Source organism: Sinocyclocheilus rhinocerous, unplaced genomic scaffold (genome assembly GCF_001515625.1).
Source record: "Sinocyclocheilus rhinocerous isolate Xijiao unplaced genomic scaffold, SAMN03320098_v1.1 scaffold647, whole genome shotgun sequence".
Taxonomy (NCBI): Eukaryota; Metazoa; Chordata; class Actinopteri; order Cypriniformes; family Cyprinidae; genus Sinocyclocheilus; species Sinocyclocheilus rhinocerous.
In genome coordinates this window covers 581303-592318 of record NW_015632746.1, presented here as the reverse complement: position 1 = coordinate 592318, position 11016 = coordinate 581303, and the positions used below count along the sequence as shown (strand labels likewise).

At 37.4% G+C, this 11016-nt stretch overlaps 2 protein-coding genes across 6 annotated transcripts in view; both read right to left on the bottom strand.

Annotated features, from left to right (window-relative positions):
• cdr2l (cerebellar degeneration-related protein 2-like) overlaps positions 1-6427 on the bottom strand; it is a 19421-nt gene extending 12994 nt beyond the window's left edge. The window contains exons 1-2 of one of the 5 annotated variants that reach the window (XM_016556123.1): positions 6227-6427; positions 5855-5976 (exon numbers count right to left, since the gene is read on the bottom strand). In XM_016556123.1, coding sequence (XP_016411609.1) covers positions 5855-5933 — 79 coding nt within the window. In that variant the 5' untranslated portion in view covers positions 5934-5976; positions 6227-6427. The other 4 variants (XM_016556126.1, XM_016556124.1, XM_016556127.1 and 1 more) reach the window with 4 other exon arrangements.
• Positions 6428-7891: 1464 nt separating this feature from the next.
• recql5 (RecQ helicase-like 5) overlaps positions 7892-11016 on the bottom strand; it is a 33495-nt gene continuing 30370 nt past the window's right edge. Inside the window, exons 15-19 of the mRNA XM_016556121.1 lie at positions 9945-10528; positions 9807-9849; positions 9397-9618; positions 9025-9097; positions 7892-8935 (exon numbers count right to left, since the gene is read on the bottom strand). Of these exons, the coding sequence (XP_016411607.1) occupies positions 8835-8935; positions 9025-9097; positions 9397-9618; positions 9807-9849; positions 9945-10528 (1023 nt within the window). The 3' untranslated portion in view covers positions 7892-8834. The remainder of the gene's footprint in view (positions 8936-9024; positions 9098-9396; positions 9619-9806; positions 9850-9944; positions 10529-11016) is intronic.

The window sequence follows — 11016 nt, the reverse complement described above, 5'->3', positions numbered from 1 at the left end:
AAAAAAAATTATAAAAAAAAAAAAAAAAAATACAGATAGCATGGTTATGATTATTGTGCATCCTTACTCGATTACTGACACGTTACTATTGGTCTCATGTCAGAGCAGTGAATTCTCATCACTCATAATAACAGCACAATCTGATATTCAGACATTTTTAGTAACAGCCGTGAAACAAGGTCAGCTGTGATCTCGGAGGACCCACATCCCAATTAAGGATTTTTCCTTAATTAACTTTCCCAAAGAGTGTCCTCTTTTGAAGAGTATTTTCAAGCTAACATGCACGTTACCAGGCACACGAGCTCAGCATGCCTCACTCGCCTGAGGCTGGAGGACATATATAGGCCTCATGTGCACTCAACATTTCTGCATGTGTGGTTTTATATCCACACACAACACATGACAGCAAACCCAAAACAAGAGCAGAGCCATTCGCAACCTATGATTCACGCAGCATGGAAAACGTGGACAGAATTACGGAATCCAGTCATTAAAATGCAATTTACTATTTAACACAGAATTTCACAGCAAAAAGTGGATGAACAAATCAAAAGGAGGGCTTTACATTTAATCAAATGGCGATGTGGAATAGTATCTGTTCTGCTGAAATACAAATACGGAGCTGCTCTATAAAGGCCCGTTCACACCAAGAACGATAACTATAAAGATAACGATATTAGCGTCCACACCAGCAGACGATATCGTCTGTTTATTCTAAGCGCACGTGCGTCTGCCGCTTTAAATTCTCGAGCTTGTGATAGCAGGATGGATTCTGATTGGCTGTCAATGTTTGTATCGTTCATCACCTGGAGAAAATCGTTCTGAAAGTGATTCCTGTGCCTTTATCGTTATAGTTGTAGTGTGGACTCTGCTATTCTTTAATATTGAGAATGATTTTTGGAACTATATCTTTATCGTTATCTTTATAGTTATCGTGCTTGGTGTGAACAGGGCTTAAGAGTCACTTTAAGAACATTTCACCATTTCATTTGATAAAACAATCGTCAGATACACAGAAACTCAAAGGTCTTCACTACAACCATCAAAATAAAAGTTTGGTTTAACTTTAAGAAATGATGACAAACATATTACCGTATTGTCCCGAATATAAGACGATGTTTTTTTCTTGGAAATACATCTGAAAAAACGCGGTCGTCTTATATTCAGGGTCTAGACTTTGACATGTCAATAATACACCCACAACACTAGGTGGCGCCAAATACGCATAAAACGAGTGTGCCATGAAATACGTAATGCAATGCGTGTTGTAAAGATCGCGAGTAAAAACAAAAGAATAAGAAAACCTTACAGCTGCATGAGTCGTGACTGTCATATATTTTTTAAATGTGATTTGTTGGTACATTTTACCAGTTTTTATCATACTTTCAAAACAAAAATTAAAATAGGAAAAATATGCAATATGAAAATAATTGAAGACAAAATGTGTTTTACTGAGAAAAAAATAGATTTGGTTTTTAAAAAGCCTTTTTCCAAAAGGTACATCTGGAAAAAGGGGGGTCGTCTTATAATCAGGGTCGTCTTATATTCGGGCCAATACGGCACATAATTTACTATACTACTGTACAAAGAACTTCTCAAAGAAATAATATCAATAATACAGTTTAATAAAACCTTATTTTTAAGGAATATCACACAATATGAACTATTTTTTATCCATGTTTTAATTTAAACAGTAAAACTGTTGTGCAGAACTTTGTTTGCCAAAAACAATTTCAATTTTTCAGACTTACATTTTAAAAGGAATAAATTTTTGTTTAAGTTTTATGCACTTATTTGGATACCATTGTTTTTGATAATATTTTGTATTAAATCATACATAGAATCACAGAAAAAAAATATTCATAGGGCACTATTATAGTTAAATTGTAATAAATTATTAAACTGTTAAGGTTTTTATGAATTCAATTGAATTGAATGTAATTAAACCACGGAATTCCGAATAAAAAAAAATGGAAAACAGAATTTAGGATAAATAAGATGAAAATATTTCATAAAACCATCTGATAAACATCATGAGACTGGCTGCTTAGTAACAACACACATTTCTTCTCAACCAACCAAATAATTTGAGGTCACCATCTATATCATATCTATAGCACAACGAGTTACGAGCCAAAGTGTAATGGTTTTGGTTAGAGGTTTGTTTAAATCCCTTTTGTATGAGCAATACAGCGTTTGCCTTAGCAAACACCACTGTTCAAGTAACCAGCTTATCACACATAATTATGTGTTACGTGACCAAATGTAACTATAATAGACTAAAAACATGGCATGAAAAAATTAAAATGTGCCGAGACAAAACTTCTATTGTACAAGATGTGTCATCTGCCATAAAGGCTGATTATCTCCATCTATTGTGTGCTTAGTGCTCTTTGCATCTGAAGTGTCTCTTGGCTAAGTATGTCATCTTTCACCTTTACCCTGACCATCTGTATCATCCCTTCAAAAGAGACCGTGGTGTCTGGAGTCCTAATCAGATCATCCAGCTTTAATTCCCCTCAGTCAAATATTGAATCCTACCCACCGCATGATCTCTCTCTTTCCTCCACGGCTGCGGCAGAGTGAATCCACACTAAAGCCGAGTGCTGTTGGGTCAGCAGGCTAAATCACTCTTTAGGGTGAAGTGATATAAAACTGCAATCATACTGTCCGCCCCTAGGGTGAACACCACCAATCCACTCCAAAACTAGAGTGTCATTGTGATATTTATCAAAACGCCACTAACTGAGCAATGGTGATATTTCACTCTGCACTTTCTGAAACAGCATTTCCTCTCATGATGGATTGCTTTGACCGCTGAGAGAGTCTGAAACAGATCAATATGGTGTCTCTGCAAGAGATTGTGTGCTAGGCCTCCATTAGACCATTAGCACAAAGTGCATGAATATTACTCAGCTAATTTGATTGTGAAAAATATGCCTCTAAACATGGTTGTTAGAGGCCTTCCTGTAGCTGGTGATGCATTTCTGAAGCGTGTCTTACAAGCAAACAAAGCATATTACAATAATGGTGCAGGTGAGCCAATGCAGTTGATAAGACGACATACGATAACATACTAAAATAAGTATAGAGAAATTAAGCATTATTCTAAGCTAAAATGGGTTTAAGCAGTAAGTCACAGAGTTATTACAGAAACAAACAAAAAAATTCTTAAAAAAGCAACATCTCATTTTCATTTAGTTTAACTTGATGTACTTAACTAAAATTAAAGCAAGAATAAAATTAATAAGAAAAAATAGAAATGTAAAACTAATAAAATTATCATTTTTAGTTTTTAAATTTTTTTGTTACAATTTTTCATTAAAAACACAACAAAATTATTAAAGCTTTAAAATGAAAATGTAAAACAGGAACTATAAAATCTAGTGCTGTCAAACGATTAATCGCATCCAAAATAACAGTTTTTGTTTACATAATAAATGTGTGTGTACTGCGTTTATTTATTATGTATATATAAATACAAACACATACAGTAAATATTTTTACAATATATATACACATGCATGTGTTTGTATTTATATATACATAATAAATATACACAGCACACACACATATATTATGTAAACAAAAACTTTTATTTTGGATGCGATTAATCGTTTGACAGCACTAATAAAAACTCATTTTAAATATTAATATGAACTATAATAGCATCTCAATGATACTAAAATAACACTGGTAAGCTTACTGCAGATAAGCAGTGTTCTTAGACAATGTCAAGACACATTCATTTATATCACAGGTGTGTTTTATACCTGCAGGTAGGGCTGCACGATTAATCGAATGCGATTGTCATGCGCATTTTGATAGTAATGCTGGTTCTGTAATCAGAAGGAAATCATCATCACGTGCTCAGATGGAGCAGAATTTACTACACATAGCCGTAGTTCACTGACAAGTTACGCCAAAAAAATTGCAGACGATTTTATTGCGCAATCACAGAACCGTGCTTCACTGAAAGATACGCATGACAATCGCAGCTTCTGTCGAATCGCGATCTCGATTCCATTTCGATTTATCGTGCAGCCCTACCTGCAGGGCACATTTAGAGTCAGAAAATTCATTTTTAGAAAAAAATAAAATCTATATAGCAACATAAGATCTTTGCTTGAATCTAATCTGGAATATGTCAAAGTCAAAGATCGCTGTTATTTCATTACTTCCAGAGAGGAATAACTAGACTCGTTCCCAACGAAGCGCCTCTGCAGTCCTCCTCAGCCAAAAGACCACTGCTCCAGATTCCCTTTCCACCAAATTCCCCAAATTCTCAATTTGCCTTCCTCTCCAATCCCACTGACTGCACAACCACAGGACAGCTCTCTCAGATTTAAAATACAGTTCCTGGCTCATCACTTCTAGAGTGCAGCATAACAGCGTGTCCTGAAAGTCACAGAGATCGGTCACGGGCTGTTCTATGGATCAGCATTTTACGGCGATTCAATCCAGAGGGCAATAACATCATCCTAAACCCACAGAGAGAGGTGTGTCTGTGCCGTCCATCCTCTTCTCATTCAGACACAACGTGATGACATTGAAGTAATTGCACTTCTTTGAGTATGACCGGACTACTGGAAAATAATCCAATCTGAAATGTGAAACAGCTGTTGCATTTTATGATCAGCATTCAGTCCAGAAATCAAATGTACATGGCTCCTATTTGACCAATGAGTTCACAGTGCTTTTCCAGTTGTTCCTAATAATGACTAGATAAGGGAACAACTCTTTTCTACTAGCTGATGAAATGTTTGAGCTGGATAAATCTATCACTAAATAACGCTTAGAAGAAATTCAGACCAGTGCACCATACATTATCCAAACAAAACAAGCCCAAATGTGACTCTGTAGCACAAAACCAGTCTTAAGTCGCTGGGGTATATTTGTAGCAATAGCCAACAATACATTGTATGGATCAAAATGATCTTTTTCTTTTATGCCAAAAATCATTAGGATATTAAATCACTAAATAACGCTTAGAAGAAATTCAGACCAGTGCACCATACATTATCCAAACAAAACAAGCCCAAATGTGACTCTGTAGCACAAAACCAGTCTTAAGTCGCTGGGGTATATTTGTAGCAATAGCCAACAATACATTGTATGGATCAAAATGATCTTTTTCTTTTATGCCAAAAATCATTAGGATATTAAGTAAAGATCATGTTCCATGAAGATATTTCGTAAATTTCCTACCGTGAATATATCAAAACTTCATTTTGATTAGTAATATGCATTGCACTTGACTTCATTTGGACAACTTTAAAGGCGATTTTCTCAATATTTTGATTTTTTTTTGCACCCTCAGATTTTCAAACAGTTGTATCTCAACCAAATATCGTCCTATCCTAACAAACCATACATCAATGGAAAGCTTATTTATTCAGCTCAATTAATAAAAATCGACCCTTATGACTGGTTTTGTGGTCCAGGGTCACAAACATCCTTGTCTGGCTGATGCATCTGTACTCGCTACTATGAGAATAACACACTAATGCTTTGACGCTGCAGACCCAGTTTATGATGAGGAGATTAAACCAGACTCAGCTAATGTTGAGCATCTGGACTGACACAGATCCAGAGGAAGACGTCATCCATTTACAGTCATCACAGATGCATCTTTAACCTTCAACCTCATCCCTGATTTCTGATTGTACATCCAAATATGACACGACCAAGACAAATCCCTCTCTGAAGACAGAGGAAAGCATTGTTTCTACACACAATGAGCACTTTCTTTGTGCACGGTTTGTCATTCGACCACACACACACACAAACACACACAACAGCAGCAGCAGGCTTTGTTGTCAAACTGATGCGGTTTGTGGTGTCTTTCTCTCACCTTGCTCCAGGTCTCTCTGGTCGTACCACGGCTCATCTTCTTCCGTCACAAACTCGTCCATCCTGCCGGCTCGGAGCATCAGTGTGTCGCGGTTAACGCCGGAAGCTCAAAGATGCGCCGATCTATCAAAGCGATAAAAATAACACAGGATGAGGCTGCAACATCTGACTTTTCCTGGCGCTTATGCCGCACACTTACAATTGCGGAAAACACAGACTTTTTAAAGAGGCGAACAGGGAAAAGCAGCGTTAAAACACACTTTATAATCCACCTATTTTCACGGTTTCTTGCTAAATAAATGTCCGCTGGAGCAGCATCGAGGGATCCGCTCAACGCAGCGGCAAGGCAACAATGACAGCGCGCTTGACTTACTGCAAATACACGCTCCGTTAGCGGGAAATGTTTCCGGCATGCCAGGAGAAATTTCCTATTTAATACAAAAAATATATATATATCACGCTGTTGCCATTTAGTTCTGTCACACTCAACTCCTCCCACTGCCGTGCTAAGCGCTGATATCGCTCCTCATCCCAATTCCCAACAACACCCCGTTGGTTTCGCCCGACAGATAAAGTACCATTGGGAAGGCATTGCTATTAATATTCATGAGCGAACCCTTCGCCATTGGACGGTTACAGAGCCACGTCAACAGGCGCTTTTAATATTCACAAAACACGCGTTCGCCATTGGTAGGGCTTTTAAGCTACGTCCTTGCGACGTAATTAATATTCAATAGTTAAATCATAGCCGATTGAGTTGAAGTCAGTCAAAAAAATAGCCTAGTTATGTTTTACTTTGAAATTAAGAGTGGTAAATAAGGATACTATATATTATTTGTAATTTATTTTAACTACTACTTTTGATTTTTAAAATTAAATACCAGACTATTTTTGACATCCTAGTAAAATTGACCATAAGATCCAACTTTTAGAGACACATGCAAACATCTTCATGTTCTATTTATTACGCACGAGCAAAAACTTTGCCACTGAGAAATTAACTGACACGTCGCCTAAGGTTATTAATTTTCATGACTCAGTTTACCACGCAGAACCTTTGTCATGGTGAGAATCGTAATTTCTCCCGCCAGCGCTGCTGCTCTTCTACTGAGAGAATCTGCCAAACAACACAATAATCCGTTTGTCCGGGAATCTGAGGGCTGCTTTTACTCTGAAGAGGCATAATTGGGGGGTCTCCATTCAGCAGTGACTGGAGCGTCAATGGAGCGTTAAACTCGTTTATTTCGAGAAGGTTTCCCGCATCAGAGAAGATAATAACATGTTGAAGGTGTCATTTTATAAGTGCCTAATAATAGCACAAAACCAGATTTCATTAAATGAGACTTGGGTATTTCTTAGGTGCAAAGGAAAAAAAAAAACAAGACAAATGAATTATAAGAGATGTTGGCAACCTATGTCTGAGAATTGAACCAAAAACAGTCGGGTTCCTAACTCCCAGTAAAAACCCCATTCATTTGCTTCATAAAGTACTGATATTTAACAAAAACATATACATTTCAAGACAGACCTCAAAGGTAAGTGATGATTTATCCTTCTGTAGACTGCAGTGTGAACTATACTTTACAAAAGCGTTAATATCTGAATTCCCAGTGAAGAACTACACTACCCATAATCCTGAAGAGAGATCCACCAATCAGAGAAGTTGCGGTTACTACAGAAACAAAAGCCGCTGTAAAGCAACAGCAGTTGTTTCGGATCCAATGGACCTTTTTCCACATTTCCGGGTTTCTCAGCAGCGGAAGTCGTCATAGTTGGGTAAACTTCGAGAGCAGTGAATGGCAGAGTACCACAAATATATTTTTTTGCATTCCCATTTGCTCAAAAAGCAAAAGAAAAACGCCACGATAGTGTTTTCGTGACTTTCAAAAAAAAGGAAAAAAATTGAGAGGCTGATAAAAGTAGTCAGAAGAGAGAACGATGTCAAATTTACCGTCCCTCCCAGAAACACTGCATTAGAAACACCCTCGTATTAGCGTTAACTAGTTTTTTCTGCATGCAAAGGTGGTATAATACAAAGTATAGTGTTAAAAATGTACATATATTTTTTAAAAATCAAAATATAAAAAACTTGAGGATTTACGATGCCGATGACCGTTGAAACGCGTCATCAGTCTTGTGAAAAGGGTTCATTATATCAATTTGCAATGCTGATGTGCAGTTCTTGCACTCATAAAAGATATCAAAAATACAAGATTACAATAGTTTGCTTTCCAAATGACACACTATACACTATGGACTTTACCGTCTAGTGTATGAACGTTATAAGGCTCTTTTGTCATCCAACATCTGATTGATTGGAGCCCCTCCTCCACCATGAAGTAATTAAAGCTGCAACATTTCCACACTTCATTTTTTCATTGAATTAAGTGCATTATTCTGGTATTTGCATGCGCTTTTTTGTTTTGAAATTTTAAACTAATCGCACTATTAATACTACAAAATGACATAGAATAGTACATAAGTATGCAAACTGGGACACATCTATTGTTGTGATTCATCTGGGAGTTGGTTGGTTTGGTTCATGGCCTAAACATGTAGGAATCTTTTGTAATCCCTGTGGAGAAAATGAATGCGGAAAATATTTCGGCAACCGAGGCTGCTGGAAAAACCGGACAAGCAAAGACAAGCAACTTACCAATTACGCCCCATAAATTATTCAGCATGAATTCTTCCATTTGTGCACATTTGCCTTTTAATGTAGTTTTCATTACAGCTCATACTACTTTGAGTGCTTTATAAGCAACTAATGCTACATAACAGCTATTGCGGTCTGTTGCTTGACTTCAAAAATAAAACAGCATTTTTCATAGCAGTTCATATTAATGTGCAATGTACGCTTAGGCCGCCACCATACACCTGAGATATACAGCAGCATGCTGCTAAACACACGGCATCTCTGACAATAAAGGGATCGGTAGAGCTCCAGAGGTTTGGATGAAGGGACATAATGACGAAGATGGCTATCTGTCCTCGACTTTCAAGTGTCTCCAGTCTGTCTCGCTCTCACAGAGCTGAATCCTGCTGAAGAAGCCCTTGATGAGGCTCTTTGCTTCCATCTTCACTGTGGGGAAAGACGAGCAATGCTAAATCAGCACTTGAAAAATGTGTGATGTTGTTGTTGGATTTTTATGAGGTTAAGGATAGTCTCACCTTGGCCTCGATTTGCAGTTTTTCCCTCCGTGAGAAGATGGGAGAGGAAACGGGCAAAGGATTTGAACAAATCCTGGGGGAAATGATTAAAAATGTAACGCAGTCTAATAAAAGTCTGCCATCCCTCATTTTTTTTTACATTGACACTGTACCAAATGCAGTCAAAAATATAACAAAATCTTAGCAACCCCAAACTTTTGAACATTAGTGTAAAGTTAAATTTGAAAAATAATTTTTATTATATTCTTGTATTATTATTTAAAAAATTGTATTATTATTTTATAAGTTAGCATTATTATTTTTTTTACATTATTTATTGTTAGCATTCGTCATTCAGAACAGACGTGTGACCCAACAGTTGAGAAAAATCACCTTTGTTGCAAATTTGCCCTTTTTGTAGAACGGATCCAGGCATCGCACCACGATATCAGCAGCTTCTTTGAGTGTCACAGGCTTTTGTGAGATCTCAGCGGCGTCTCCATTCACTGTGTCAAACTGCGTCTCCTGCACCACCGGGTCAAAGGTCACTCTCTTAGTGTCCTTCATCACGCGGCTGCATTTCGCAGGAGGAGACGGTGATCCGTTCTCATGTGACTGTGGAAAAGAAACCGATCAAAAAACGTACGGATAAAAACTACTGACATGACAAACAGCTCCTAAAAAGTGTTAAAGGCATCATACTTTTTTTTTTTTTTTTTTAAATAATTAAATGTTTCCCTGAGGTCCCTTTACAATGTTTCTCAAGATATGACCCCTTTGATAAAGAGTAATTGTGGTGTTACTTGTTTTGGTGATTTTCGTTGGGCGTCAGATTCGTGATTCTCTCTGTTTGGACAAAGAAACAACAGTTCAGAACACATTCAAAAGTCATGTTAAATAAATATCAAACTGCTCTCAGAGAGCGTCTTCCTCCGTCATACCCCTGAACCGCTTGATCTGCTGTGATCTCAGTGTTCATGGGCGTCCCGTCTCGGTTGGCCGTCTCTTCTGCAGATGGACTCTTTTGCAGAAGAACAGCAGTGACATTCTCTGAGACGCTTTCTACATCTGTAGACGTGCTATTCTTTGTTATTAAGTTGGTGTGATTTGGTAAAGGAGAGTGATTCTGAGATCCTTCTTCCTCTGGCTCTGATATAACACTTCCTGCTTTCGTCTGAGTGGTGTCCACTTGCTTTTTTCCAAAATACTGTGATATACGGCGCATGTCTTTGGCCGCTTCTGCTAGTTTCTGCGGTTTCTTAGTGAGTCTTTTACTGGGGCTGCTCAGGGAGGAAGTCATGCTGGTTTTGGCTTTGATGGGAGACGAGTCAGCAGGAGTTGTTTTACTGCTTTTCATCTTCGGTGTTTTTCCTGTTTCCACCTGCTCCTCTTCCTCACAGATGGGGTCTCCAGGTGTTTTGTCCGTGGCAAGCGTCTCCTTCTGAGAGTTTTTCAGCAGATCTCCAGCTGTCTGAAACAGGCTGGACGAGCCACGAAATCCCGCTCCTACACGCTTCCTCTTCAGCTAGAATGTGATGAAAAAGATGACGACTATTTATCAGTTGTCTGCTTTCATTGTGGATAGAACAGTATTAAACTTCAATTTCTATAATTACGTTTCATGGTCCAACTGAATCCCAGAAAGTACCGCACTATATAATTTCTAGTGCTGTCAAATGATTGATCGCATCCAAAATAAAAGTTTTTGTTTACGTAATATATGTGTGTGTACTGTGTATATTTATTATGTATATATAAACACACACACATACAGCATATATTTTGAAAATATTTACATGTATATACATTTATATATTTATATTCTTATATTATATATAAATATATTTAAAGGGGTCATGCTTTTTTAAAGATCATTATTTTGTGTATTTGGTGTAACAGAATATGTTGACATGCTTTAATGTTCAAAAAACACATTCTTTTTCAAATACTGTACATTATTGTAGGTCCTCTATGCCCCGCCTCTCTCAAACGCTTCGTTTTCTACAAAGCCCC